This window comes from Rutilus rutilus (assembly GCF_951802725.1).
Source record: "Rutilus rutilus genome assembly, chromosome: 8".
NCBI classification, from domain to species: domain Eukaryota; kingdom Metazoa; phylum Chordata; class Actinopteri; order Cypriniformes; family Leuciscidae; genus Rutilus; species Rutilus rutilus.
The window spans coordinates 15,928,515-15,942,925 of NC_140222.1; the positions used below are offsets into that span (position 1 = coordinate 15,928,515).

The 14,411-nt window shown below is 34.3% G+C and overlaps 2 protein-coding genes across 2 annotated transcripts in view; both read left to right on the plus strand.

Annotated features, from left to right (window-relative positions):
* The window catches only part of LOC311295607 (uncharacterized protein), a gene marked incomplete at its 5' end in the record, with an annotated part of 111,216 nt that extends 105,309 nt beyond the window's left edge, over positions 1 to 5,907 (plus strand). Inside the window, 2 exons of the mRNA XM_084417073.1 lie at positions 698 to 759; positions 5,571 to 5,907. Of these exons, the coding sequence (XP_084273199.1) occupies positions 698 to 759; positions 5,571 to 5,618 (110 nt within the window). The 3' untranslated portion in view covers positions 5,619 to 5,907. The remainder of the gene's footprint in view (positions 1 to 697; positions 760 to 5,570) is intronic.
* Positions 5,908 to 10,188: 4,281 nt separating this feature from the next.
* Positions 10,189 to 13,362, plus strand: LOC311295215 (uncharacterized protein). The gene is made up of 6 exons (XM_084416475.1): positions 10,189 to 10,294; positions 10,705 to 11,022; positions 11,231 to 11,515; positions 12,354 to 12,638; positions 12,731 to 12,874; positions 12,962 to 13,362. Exons 1-6 carry the CDS (start codon positions 10,243 to 10,245, stop codon positions 12,976 to 12,978), a joined length of 1,101 nt encoding a protein of 366 aa, XP_084272601.1. The 5' UTR covers positions 10,189 to 10,242; the 3' UTR covers positions 12,979 to 13,362.
* The last annotated feature ends 1,049 nt before the right edge of the window (positions 13,363 to 14,411 follow it).

A 14,411-nucleotide genomic window follows, 5' to 3' on the forward strand; every position in this document is an offset into this window, starting at 1 on the left:
GCTGCTTAATATTTTTTTTTTCATAACCTCTGATACTTTCTTTTAAGCATTCATTGGTTAATAAAATGTTTTTAAAAAAAGAACAGCATTTTATTCAAAATAGAAATATTTTGTAACAATAGTTCAAAAGTTTGGGGTCAGTAATTTTTCAGTAAGTCTTCTTTTTTTTTAAGAAATTAATACTTTTATTCAGAAAGGATTAATTGATATAAAGATTTATATTGTTAAAAAAGATTTTTCTATTTTGAATAAATGCTGTTCTTTTTAACTTTTTATTCATCAATGAATCCTGAAAAAGTATCACAGGTTCCATAGAAATATTAAGCAGCACGACTGTTTCCAACATTGATAATAACAGAGTATCAAATCGGCATATCTGAATGATTTCTGGAACATTCAAAAAAGTATTTTAATTTCAGTCTAATTAATTCAAATGAGCAAAAGTAACATGATTTTTTTACATTTTTGTTACAACTTTATTTAATTGTGTTCAATCAACCTAATATATTTAAAACTGACGTTTCCAGAAATACATACAACTGTAAATACAAAAAAAAAAAAAAAATTAAAATAAAACTTTTGACCGGTACCACACACACACACACACGCACACACACACACACACACACACACACACACACACATTTATATATATTAAACAAGTTTTGACGTTTTAACAAGCCTGTGATTAATGCAGTCCAGTCACGGGAGGAAGACGGAACTGATTCAGCTTTGTGTAAACCAACAACACGACAAAAGGTAAGATCATTATGGGCTGTTGCAGTCAGTCTGATTGAAGCTTACTGATTGAAGTTTGCAGATGATCAGTGAACAGACGTGTGAGCAGATCAAAGCAAAGTTTTTATGCTATCTGAATGCATGCACTTTTTGCACCTTTGTGTCACTGCTAACGGCCAGTTTTTCCATTGTGCAGGGCTATTCTCATTTCAAATCAGAAGCACAAAACTAAAAAATGGTAACACTTTAGTTTAGTCCAATTCTCACTGATAATAACTAGTTGCTTATTAGCATGGATATTAATAGGATATTAGCTGTTTATTAGTACTTATAAAGCACATATTAATGCCTTATACATGAATTATCCTTAATCCTACCCAATACCTAAATTTAACAACTACCTTACTAACTATTAATAGGAAGTAATTAGGACTTTAATTAGGACTCCCTTAATTAGGACCCCCCCCCCCCCCTACATTTACATTTATGCATTTGGCAGACGCTTTTATCCAAAGCGACTTACATTGCATTTAAGGTACACATTTTACATTTAATTTTACATGCATAACACATAAAGTGCATTTAAAAAAGTATATATATATTTATACTGTATATATATATACAGTAATAGGTAACACTTTTTTACAGTGCGCTTATTAACCCTCAACCAAATACTAATGCTACCCTCACCCAATAGTAAGTAGACTACATGTTGTTAATTAATATTACTCAGTATTTAAATATATAATTACACTGTAACAATTACACCTTAAAATAAAGAGATATTTATACATTAAAGGGTTAGTTAAAAAAATGTAGGCAGAATGTGATCTCACAGCCATAGTCAGTCAACACTCACATTTAATGATTTTTTTTTCTTCCATACAATGAAAGTGAAGTCCCTAACTTTCTTTCTAGTGTTTTTATTTTATTTTTTAAAGCAACTCATGCTAAATCTTTTATCAGTTGAAAACGTATTGTGTTTGCTGCGAGGTCAATAAGACATAAGCGTGGTGCCTCCAGGTGCGATGAGGTCTTTTTTTTTTTTCTTTGCCACCGAAAATATTTTTTCAACTTGTAAATCTGCTTAGAACACTTGCACTGGAACAACTGGGTGAGTTTACATATTTTGTCCTGGCATTTTTTGAGCAAATTGTGTTGGATTTATTTGTAAACAACAAAAAAGATTCTTCTAACTGATTTCCATAGTACAGTGGTTCTCAACTCCAGTCCTCGGGACACACTGCTCTGCACATATTGAATGTCTCTCTTATCGCACACACTCAGTTCAGTTCATGGAGTCTCTACCATTGAGCTGATGATCTGAATCAGGTGTGTTAAATAAGGGAGACATATAAAATGTGCAGAGCAGTGGGTCCTGAGAACTGGAGTTAAGAACCACTGTCATAGTAGATACTGGATCAGCTCATTACATGTCTTGCTATGATCTGAGTTCGGCCAGCTGTACACATTCCCCCGTTCCGTTGCTGCGTCCCAATTCAGAGGCTGCACCCTTTAAAGGCCTCATTCGAAAGGCCGGTTGCATCACCGCGGTACGGCGGAGGCTGTCCCAATTGCCAGATTTACCTACCTATAATGAATTTGGCTGGATAACTAAAAATAAAAAAATCGGTAACACTTTACAATAATAGTACATGAATAATCATGTACTAATACCTGAATTAATAATTACTTTACTATGAACTAATGATGAGTTAAGACATGTATTAATGAGGTACTAACCTTAATTACGACATGAGTATCATGAATTCCTACATGAATATACCATCTTAACTACGCGTTAGTACATGCTTGTTAATTAATGTATTAATTAACATTTCGAGGTAAAGTAAATCAAACATGCTCTAGATCAGAAGAAAGATGTACTAAAAGGGCACAATGTTAAATTGTTCATAAATTTAACACCATCAATTGTCACATACATCATTGAATGACACAAGATGTCTTGAAATATTTATATTAAACCTACTCATTGAACACACATTCCGTTTTAAGTGATTCCACTGCTGCCTTCAAGTGTAAAATACCTACTACACTAGCATATTCATTAAACAGATGCAATTTTCAAAATTAAAATCAGTGTTAGCACAGATGATGGTTATTTTCTGGATTTGTTTACTGTCTTTCTGTCTCTATCATAATGCATTCGGATGTTAGTCTTGTTTGCTGGCTCTTCTTTGGGGCCACTTCAAAATTTGTCCACTTTTTTCCTACCGTTCAGTTCCTTCTCCATCTAATTCAGGCACAGCACCTCTGCTCTTCCACTTCTTTACAAACCACCGACAAGCACCAAATGATATCTGATTTAGAAGAGCTGAATATGTATAAAACATGTGTAATTGATACATTTTTGAAGATTTACTCTTGGATTTTCCAAGTAATTAATGATGAGTTAGTAATGATGTGCCCCCCCAAGTAAAGTCATGACATTATGATACATTAACAAGTCATGAATTCATGTTACTTTCCAAGTAATTAATGATGAGTTAGTAATGATGTGCCCCTCCATGAAGTAAAAGTAACATGAATTCATGACTTGTTAATGTATCATAATGTCATGACTTTACTTGGGGGGGCACATCATTACTAACTCATCATTAATTACTTGGAAAGTAACATGAATTCATGATTTGTTAATGTATGTAATTTCTTGTGTTGGCCCTCCAAGAGTAAATCTTCAAAAATGTATCAATTACACATGTTTTATACATATTCAGCTCTTCTAAATCAGATATCATTTGGTGCTTGTCGGTGGTTTGTAAAGAAGTGGAAGAGCAGAGGTGCTGTGCCTGAATTAGATGGAGAAGGAACTGAACGGTAGGAAAAAAGTGGACAAATTTTGAAGTGGCCCCAAAGAAGAGCCAGCAAACAAGACTAACATCCGAATGCATTATGATAGAGACAGAAAGACAGTAAACAAATCCAGAAAATAACCATCATCTGTGCTAACACTGATTTTAATTTTGAAAATTGCATCTGTTTAATGAATATGCTAGTGTAGTAGGTATTTTACACTTGAAGGCAGCAGTGGAATCACTTAAAACGGAATGTGTGTTCAATGAGTAGGTTTAATATAAATATTTCAAGACATCTTGTGTCATTCAATGATGTATGTGACAATTGATGGTGTTAAATTTATGAACAATTTAACATTGTGCCCTTTTAGTACATCTTTCTTCTGATCTAGAGCATGTTTGATTTACTTTACCTCGAAATGTTAATTAATACATTAATTAACAAGCATGTACTAACGCGTAGTTAAGATGGTATATTCATGTAGGAATTCATGATACTCATGTCGTAATTAAGGTTAGTACCTCATTAATACATGTCTTAACTCATCATTAGTTCATAGTAAAGTAATTATTAATTCAGGTATTAGTACATGATTATTCATGTACTATTATTGTAAAGTGTTACCAAAAAATCAACTAATGTCTCAGTTCTCAGTTCCACACTCTTGAGTTAAGGTCTTTTGCCTTATAGGACAGTATAGTGGCATGGAAGACGGATGGATGGACTGCAATAATCAGTACTACAAACCATGTCTTCCTTTCTGTGGAAGAAAAGCACATGCTGAAAAGCCTTGGCTTAATATTTTAAGCTATATGAAATTGGATTTATCCAACCATTATAATGCGTTTTGACAAATTTCTTCATTTTATTAAAAGCTGTATTAAACTAATTTCAGACATGTTATTCTGCAAAATGTAGATCATGTTTATGATAGATTACACATTTCAGCATTAGAATAATCTCTGTATTGGTCATTGCACAATTAGCTTACATGGTTATGAAAATTAAATCTAAAAATAACTTGCAGGGAAAGTTCTGGGATGCTTTTTTTTTTAGGTTGTTACAAAAAAGAAAAAGGAAAAAGCTTCCTCCAACATCCTGTGAAGGTTAGTTTTTGGTTACAGTAAAATAGCCTACCTTATTTGGTTCCCCAACAATAACCATATGGGAGTGTTATGTGCTGGAACTGGGGTGCTCTATGTGAAACTCTGAGCATAACGTTTGGAATCGTAAGTGAAGAGAAAAACAAAGCGAGTAGAGAGAAAATAAAAGTACAGTAAAAAAAAAGTCAGAGTAAAAAACTAATTATTGTAGAACTAGAAAACATTATTTTGCTTGCAATTCTGATCATTTTGTTTTTATTTTTTTGTAGGCTAAATGTTTTCATCATAAGTTGATTCATTACTTACTGTGATCGCAATGTATTTGGCATCAAATTGACACCATAGTGTATAATTTGACTGAACTAGATCGCTCACATTGTTGCATCATGATGCATTTTTAGTTTATTGATTTCTATTTTTGACTTGCTGCTTTCTGTCTTTGTTTAGCCTAAATTTGTCATGAAGTAGGTTTTATGATTTTTTTGATGCATTAGTTACGCCAAAGCCAGCCTGTGATGTGTCTGTGGCCTACTAATTTAAACCATAATTTGTTTAAAATCATACATGTAAACAGTTTGAACTATAAACAATTTGCTTTGTTATAAACACTAATTTTATACCATTAGAATTTCATTGGAAAGGAAAAAAATAAAGTTGTTACTCATGTTGTGCTGAAGTGTGTCCTCGATCTGCAGCGTCTCTGCGGTTCATCATTATCTGAGCTGAGATGCAGCTTTAGCAGACGTTGGTTTCTTTGTAGACGTTCTGCAACAAGTGTCTCTGCTGTTGCTTTAGTGTGAAAGACAGTCATTCTCAGAGCAGAGACTGCAAACCTGCACAACTTCTACTGTTTGATGATTTAACGGTTGAAAAAGTCACTAAGTTCCTGATTGAGTTTGTGTTTCCTTGCAGAAATCAAAGACGGACGCTGTGTATGAAAATGTTCCCAAAAAGCGATGATCAAAGGTCTTTATCCACCGGAACTCATTTGGTTCCCTAACTCACAGCTTTTGGTTTTGTTCACATTTATTCTCTGCCAGGATGTTTATTCTGTCTCTCTTTTGTTTTTGCTCTTATCATATATTTTTATTTCATCTGTGTAAAATAAACCTCTCAGCCTGACTTTTCTGTCAGTCCCACCTTTTAAGATTTGTGTGTGTGTGTGTGTGTGTGTGTGTGTGACACCACCCCTTGACAATGTATAAGCAAACGTGCAGAAAATAAAGCTGAAGAAGATTTGTTAACGGAGAATAATCTCCAAGTTCCTGACTCTTTTTAATGGGCCCATATACATTCTTGAGTGAAAGAAGGGATGAGAATTTTGGTTCGAGGTCATGGTGCAAAAGACCCTAGGTTGAAATTACTCCGAACCATCCCTTTAATTTGGTAGTTAATAAACAGTAGCATCCAGCCTCTGCATCTCAATGTCCATACTATCCATCCAAAACAGTATGTGAGATTAAAATAAGTGTGTCCAAATGCATAGTATGTTGAAAAGAGTATGCCAGAAGAAGTCCCCAGATGGTCTACTATTCCCGGTGTATTTTCGAAGTGTGGATTCGTGCTCACTCTAAAGGCTAATATTGCCCACAACCCACTGCGCTTTGGAGGAGGAACTACAAACATGAGTAAAAAGTGTTTAAAAAAAAAACCTACAAAACATGTCGGATATGCGCGACCGACGGTGAGAGGTTTAGATAAAGGTTTGAATGACTAATCAAAGTTTACCTGATAAAAAAATTTAATAAATAAATAAATAATAATAATTATATATATATATATTTTTTTTTTTTCATCTGCAATAACGATGTGGACTTTTATAAAGATCCGTTTAGCCATTAACTTAGCATCATTAAGTTAATAGCATCTTTAATAATGCATTAATATGAGGAGAGTTCTCTGCATGAAACACCCGCGACTGCAGATCAAAGTGCTTATGCATTTCTCTCCGATATGGTAGGAAATTAAATGTGGAGGATTTTATCTTTGACAAAATGATTGAAAGGTCAGTTTGCGTGACAGGATGCGTGTAACTAAGCGACAGAGCAACCGTTAAAGACGCAATTGTATTATGTGATAGTAGCCTGTCCCAAAGCTTCTCTACTCTTCTGCTACACACTCAATATCTACTTTTTCTACACAAAAAGAGTAAATACTGTAGGCTACTTTTAGGGCGTGGTATAGTAGGCGAATTGAAACGCATCACAAGTTCTTTTCACTAAACTTATGCTCTGCTGGATATTTTGGCGCATCATCGCTCTCTAATGTTTAAAGCAGAAAATGTATGAATCTATGAATAGTGCTATTTATACACTGAGCTTTATAGATGCTTTACATTTGATATGGTCCTTGTAGTCATCAAACTTTGTCTCTATAATATCTGTTGCATTTAATAAATGTGTTTTGCAGTGGAGTGGAACACTCAGTCCAAATTTACACATTAGCCAAAAGTTCACAGGTTGAACCTCTTAAAATGTTTAAGGTGAACATGTAGTGCAATACACCATGAGTGAATGAAATCTGTATTCATGGCACTTACATGAACAAAGAAACTTTCCGTTTTCCAGACACATGAAGAGAGAAAGATTTCAAATTCTCTATTACTCCCTCACCAGCTGTATTGCACTAGCACTAGCAGCAGTTTTTACTTTGGCTAAGTTAATGCCAAGGAAATGTGGTACAAAGTATAGTGTGTACAACGTATACTTAGTATTGCAATTATCTTCTTCTGAACCTTCGTCTGTCTGTTTACTACACACACATCATGGTGTTATGACAGTGTTTCTCCTCTCGACGGTTCATCCAGCAGGAGGCGCTCGGAACTTCACAGACTTTGTTGTCATGTTGGAGATGTCCATGCACTAAAAGGATGAATAATTTCAGTTTATTTTATCCCAACTTTTGTTACCATTACAGGTACAATATTAGAATAAACAGAGCAGTTCCAAGAGGGTCCTCACACCATCGGTGCTCGGGCCCTAATTAGCCTATTGTGTGTACGCCCATCATAACTTAACATGAATTTGAGAAAACATAAATTCAGGCCTCTACGCTTCTCTGTTTCCCCAGAAGAAAAGACAAGGTAAACTCACATGTGATTCAAGAGTTATTTTGCTCAGATTCACCAAGATAACAAAGTCTGTAATCAAAAGCCTGAGATCTCAGACACAAACTCAAACCTAGTTGGACGCTGCAATGGGTTTCCTCTTTGTTTTATCTGTACAGAAATGTGGTTTTATCTGTTGGGTGGATAAACAGCTTCTGCTGGATGTTTTCTCTCTCTCTCTGTGTCACTAGTTTGTGAAGCATTTGTCCATCTTTTTTGCTGTTAAAATGAACCTTTTAATCTTCTACTCCATACAAAACACCTTTACACTGAATAAACTGCTGCCAAATAAGGGTCAGAGGTCAAACAGATTTGATGCGCATAACATAAAATAAAACACCAGGGTCCGTACGTATAAAGCCACTCAGAGTAAAATTTAAGTCTCAAGTCTGTCAAAATTCTAAGTCATTTTACTCTTATTCCTAAACTTAAGAATAAGTGTGATTCATAAAGGTTCCCAAGTGTTAAGACTTGGTCTCAGGTTGTAAATTATTTAATAGAGCTGGAGAAGTCTCCAAACCTAGTTAGGATGGCAGCAGAGGAGGCGGCCACGCACTTTTCAACGAAAATATGATGTATTGGAGTTAAATGATGATAATGTTGATCAAACGATAAAAAAAAAGTTTAATCATCAAGGTATTCTTTTTGTAACTTACCTTTAAGAAATTGTATAGCAATGAAATTAAATGAAAGTAATAATTATATTTTTGGTGACTGTAAAGGTGCAGCAGTGCACCTGTGATGACTCGGCCCCTTCAGTCCACAGTCCAGCAGGCTCTTAAATAGCAGTATTGTGGCACTGACCACACCAAATATACAGTAGTGGCCAAAAGTGAAAACTGAACTGGTTTATTATTTTTTTTATGACCCTACAAGTTTGCTTAAACCATCAAATTATGAGGAAAATATTTTATATTTATATATTTTTAATATTTTAAAATATGAGGGAAAAACAAAACACTAAACTTAGTGAAGGTATTTATCTAACAAAATTATTTCAAGTCACCTTTATTTATTTTTTCAGTGCTTTGTACAATACAGATTGTTTCAAAGCAGCTTTACAGAGATAACAGGAAAATAATGCAACAAAGTTAGTCTTGGCTGTACAGCATGCAGCTCTAGAAGAAAACAGTGTCATTGTCCAGCTTAAGTAAGTTCAGTGTTGATTCATTTCTACCAGAAAGACTCGGGAGGCAAAATGACCTAACAATGTATGAATTTTTGAATGCAGGCGTCAGCATCTGCAAACTCAGACATGTGTAAGTAACAATCTTTTATACTACAAGTATTAGAACATGATTGATAGATGAGAAGGTAATAAGTGACATTACAATTTAGTCTTCCTGACAGAACTTACGCTAAAGCTTTCATTTTCATTGTAAAAAATCATTAATTATCTATTTAGTTCATTTATCTATCGTCCAGCTCAGTTCAATTCTCATATAATGGTTTCAATGCAGATAGATCAATAATATTGTTGAATATTAAGTGACAAAAAAGGGTAAACTACAGCTACAGGTTTTAGAAAAACTAAAAAGCTCACAGGAGAAAAAAAATCATACATTGTCTGCAACATAGTCATTTATTAATATTTCATTGTCCTCTCTTGTTTTTTTTTTTTTTTGCGTTTATAATTTCTTTGTATGACAGCCTGACTAAAAAATATGTCTGTTCAATTTGGAATGTTTCATTGTGTTATCACAAATAAACAGTTGACTCCAGGCACAACTACACAATAAGCTTACAAAATCTTTAACACATTTTTAATACTATTTGAATAAAGGGTGAATATGTCAAATTTCTTTTGCCCCACAGCATCAATAATCACGTGATAACTTCTATAATAATGATAATGTGATAACATTGCACAATGCAAAGCAATTAAAAAAAAAATGAAATATTCAAGTTTCAGTGTCTTAATTAAATGATTTTATTATAATTACATTTAAATGATGTCATGCTGCAGTGACCTCACCGTTGCAGGTTCACTATTGGCTGATTCAGAGGTTGAGGGCGGCCATTTTGTAGTCCTTAGTTCGCAGCACTCAAGTCCCACTTCAGTCAGTACTTAGGAATCAGTCTTAGACTTTACTGAAAGTTGCTTTTAGCTTCTTTATAAAAGTCTCCTACTCTTAGAGAAGTCGTACTTTTTACTAAGAATTTTTTGACACTTAAGTCAAAGCTTAAGACTATTCTTAAGAGTAATTCTTAGAAGTTTTATACATGCGGGCCCAGATATGGATCTAAAACTCATGCAACGTTTCACTCAACCAATACAGGGCCAGAATTCAAAGAAAATATAAGATCAGCAACTTTATTTTCATGACTTCCTCTGATGAAGGAAACTGTGACGGGTTGACATTTTTTTGAGAGACGATTAAACCAGCAAAATATCACAGTTCAGTCGTGTTTCCGATCAGTCGGACTGTCATCATCAGACATTTTAAGGCTCACTATCATAGGGTTTTCAGTGAACCGATGAAGAAAATGTTTCTCAAATTAGTTTTGTTCTGTTTGTGGCGTCTGGATGGTGAGTTTGAAATGTGTTTTTAAGGCTTCAGTTGCTTCTGTTTTAATTTCTGGTGAAATTAGTCAGAGATGCTTAACATTTGACTGTTATTCTCAAGTATAAGTTATTGATTTTTAAAGTTTTGATTCAGGTCTAAACTAATTTATTAGGGACATATTAAATAAGTATGAAGCTAAAATACCCAACATCATTCGTTTAAGTGTGACATTACTCTTATCTAGTATTACTCTTATCTATTATGTTTTAATTAAGTATTACACATTTAATTCAGCATGTTTTCTGTTTATACTGCTGCAGAATGTTATTCACTTCAGATTCAAAGAATTAAAGTATTTTAGTGAAGCTTCATCAAACCGAAATCAAGTTATTTAAAGCTTTAATCTGTGACAAACTCTCTTTCTGTTCTTCAGGTGTGTTTGGTGGTATGGCAAATATTGATATGTCAGAGATGGAGGGAGATTCGGTCACTCTAAGCATTGGTAGTAATGTTATGAAGGATGGAAATCAAATTCAGTGGCAGTTTGGAAATTATTTACTAGCTAAATTAAATCATGACAGCATCACTGTATATGATGATGTTGCTGATGGGAGATTCAGAGACAGACTGAAGGTGGACAATCAAACTGGATCTCTGATCATCACAAACTTCAGAACTGAACATACTGGAGTTTATGAACTACATATCACCAACCGACAAATGAGCATATTTTTCATTCTCACTATCAACTGTGAGTTAAATATTTTTTTTCACCTTTTTATTTTTTAATCACTCCATATAATATCCAAACAACATTTTAATCTATTCTGTTGTTTTATGATATTATTGATTTTAAATTTCAAACTATTTACTTTCTCAAACAATCATAAAGTTATTTAAAAGTTAATCTGTGACAAACCCTGTTCCTGTTTGTTCTCCATGTGTGTTTGGTGATGCAGATAAGATGAAGTCAGTGTCAGTGTCGGAGGGAGATTCAGTCACTTTAAACCCTGGGCTTACTGAAATAGGCCTACGTGAAAATCACATACTGTGGGAGTCTGAAAAAGAAAGGCTAGCTTTCACTGATGGGAGATTCAGAGACAGACTGAAGCTGGACGATCAAACTGGATCTCTGACCATCACAAACATCACAACTGAACAGGCTGGAATCTATAAACTTCATATAACTAGTGCAAAATCATTATTACAATTACCATCTAAAACATTCAAAGTTTCTGTGTATGGTGAGTAGAAATCATTTCCCAGACAGCAACATAGTGTCGGCCCAGATCCGGCCCACATCTGGTATATGTGGATCAACGTGTACCAGATGTGGGCCGGATCTGGGTTGTCCTTTCCTTCAAATATATTCTCATTTATTAACCTTTTCACACGTAAATTTTATTCACATTAGAATGTGAATAAAACATGTTGTCAAACTGAAATTATTATAATTGCCACTCCCATCAACATAAGTGTATTTTACAAACTGTTTTGTAAACTGTATGATTATCTTGTAAAAACTACAAAAAAAAAAAAAGTTATTGTATGTGTATTTAAATGTCTGAAACCTAAAAGAAACATTATGTGGTTGAAAACACTGTGATTTGACAAGTGCAGAGCGTATCTGTCTTTGGCTCAGCACCAGTCATATGTTTTCTTATTTTATAGTTTGAGATGACCGACCGTATAAACACTCACTCTACACATTGAACCGAAAATAAGATTGTTGATTAGATTTGGTTATTTCTGCTGCTGCAGAGCAAACACACACGTGTCGTGTGCTGTGAGCAAGATATGCTGCTGCTGTATATAACATACATGAGTTACCTGCAGCAGATCTATACAGGTGGAGCTGGGGAAGGTGGAGGGTTTCTGAAAGAGCGCCACACTGCTAATGCAAATGATGACCAAGTATTTGAAGTTTGAGCAGATACAGCAGGAACCAATCATCTGTGCCCATAGAGAATCATGTGATTACAAACAGATTGAGTTAAGGACCAATCAGGCTGCGCCATCTAGAGTTTCATAACAGAACTTTGTATTTGTTAATATTTCTCCTTATTCTCTCATGTTTCCCAGCTCGTCTGCCAGTTCCTGTCATCATCAGTAACTCTTCACAATGTTCTTCGTCAAATTGTTCATTGGTGTGTTCATCAGTGTTGAAAGTGTGTGATGCGACTCTCTCCTGGTACAAAGGAATCAGTGTATTGTCCAGCATCAGTGTGTGTGATCTCAGCATCAGTCTCTCTCTACCTCTGGAGGTGGAATATCAGGATAAAAACACCTACAGCTGTGTGCTGAACAATCCCATCAGCAACCAGACCACACATCTGGACATCAACACACTCTGTCACACATGTGCAGGTACCACAGCACTGATGATCTTAGTTGAAGTCAGTGCTGATATTAGCGTTTAATGACTGATCTGATCTCAGTTTGATGTTTTTATTCCTCAGGCTCTGTCCACTGTTGTGGTCCTACTGAAGCTGTGATCCGATTGGTCCTCTCTGCTCTGGTGGGCGTGGCTACTGTCATTGTTCTGGTTTATGACATCAGATCCAGAAGAGCTGAACAAGATCAAGCACATATTCACACATCAGGTACCTAACTGATGATGTCATTTCTCACAAACTGTTTTTGCATAAATATTTGTTCGATTTATGGCTTTATATGTTCATCTTTTTCAGGAAGTATTGAAATCTAAAGCAGCACGCTGAACATCAGATGTTCTTCAAATGCATTTCTTGTTTTTCTAGTGTTTTTGTCCTTATAAATGTAGTTTATTACTCAAGCTTGTGCTCTCCCTTTGCATTGTCAGTGTCTTGATATTTTTAAAAACAATTTGAAGGGCTTTATTGTTTATATTTCCCTCATGTAGTGTTTTAGAGTTTGATCGTTCCAGCAAACTTTTTTCCTTTCTCCCAGAAATATATCAAATCTATTTCTATTTTATTTTTGTGTTTCTGGACACGTTTTACTGTTTGCTCTCCCTTTGCATTTTCAGTGTCTTGATATTTTTAAAAACAATTTGAAGGGCTTTATTGTTTATATTTCCCTCAGACATGTAAAACAAATGAATAGAGACACACAGATCTCACTTTACTACCGCTCTCCATTTGTCATATGTATTTTTCTTGCCTTTATCAATAAAGTTTTCTCACTCTGAGGTTCAAGAGTCTCTCCATGTTTTATTACATTTACAGTAACATTACAGAATTCATTTGAAAGTGTCACAGTTCAGTCGTGTTTCAGATCAATCTGAGTGTTTTCTGACATTTTTAGCATCACTATCATGGGGTTTTCAGTGAACCGATAAAGAAAATGTTTCTTAACTACACACTATTCTCACTAGTCTCATGTGTAAATGATTAAACTGTGATTTTACTGTGAGATCAATTTTGAATTCAGGTCTAAACTCTGATTTTTATATGGTGTATACTACACTAATATTTTATTTGAACAATTTATTTTTGTAAAAAATATTTTTATATATAATATATTTTGTATTTTTATTTTCTGTATTGGTCATTGCACAATTAGTTTACATGGTTATAAAAACAAAACCTAAAAATAACTTGCAGGGAAAGTTCTGGGATGGTTCTTTTTAGGTTATAAAAAAAAAAAAAAAAAAAAACCTTCCTCCAACATTCTGTGATGGTTAGTATTTGGTTACAGAAAAATAACCATATGGGAGTGTTGTGTGCTGGAACTGGGGTGCTCTATGTAAAACTCGGAGCGTAACGTTTGGAATCGTAAGTGAAGAGAAAAACAAAGTGAGTAGAGAGAAAATAAAAGTACAGTCAAAAAAAAAAAGTCAGAGTAAAAAACGAATGAAAACTAAAAACATTATTTTGCTTGCAATTCTGATCATTTTGTTTTTATTTTTTGTAGGCTAAATGTTTTCATCATAAGTTGATTCATTACTTACTCTGATCGCAATGTATTTGGCATCAAATTGACACCATAGTGTATAATTTGACTGAACTAGATCGCTCACGTTGTTGCATCATGATGCATTTTTAGTTTATTGATTTCTATTTTTGACTTGCTACTTTCTGTCTTTGTTTAGCCTACATATATCATGAAGTAGGTTTTATGATTTTTTTGATGCATTAGTTACGCCAAAGCCAGCTTGTG

Excerpts from the sequence above, each read along its gene's own strand:
- LOC311295215 (XM_084416475.1), top strand. The coding sequence starts at position 10,243 with ATGAAGAAAATGTTTCTCAAATTAGTTTTGTTCTGTTTGTGGCGTCTG. Across the intron at positions 11,023-11,230 it reads TTTCATTCTCACTATCAACT|ATAAGATGAAGTCAGTGTCA; the intron begins GTGAGTTAAATA and ends TTGGTGATGCAG. Across the intron at positions 12,639-12,730 it reads ACTCTGTCACACATGTGCAG|GCTCTGTCCACTGTTGTGGT; the intron begins GTACCACAGCAC and ends TTTATTCCTCAG.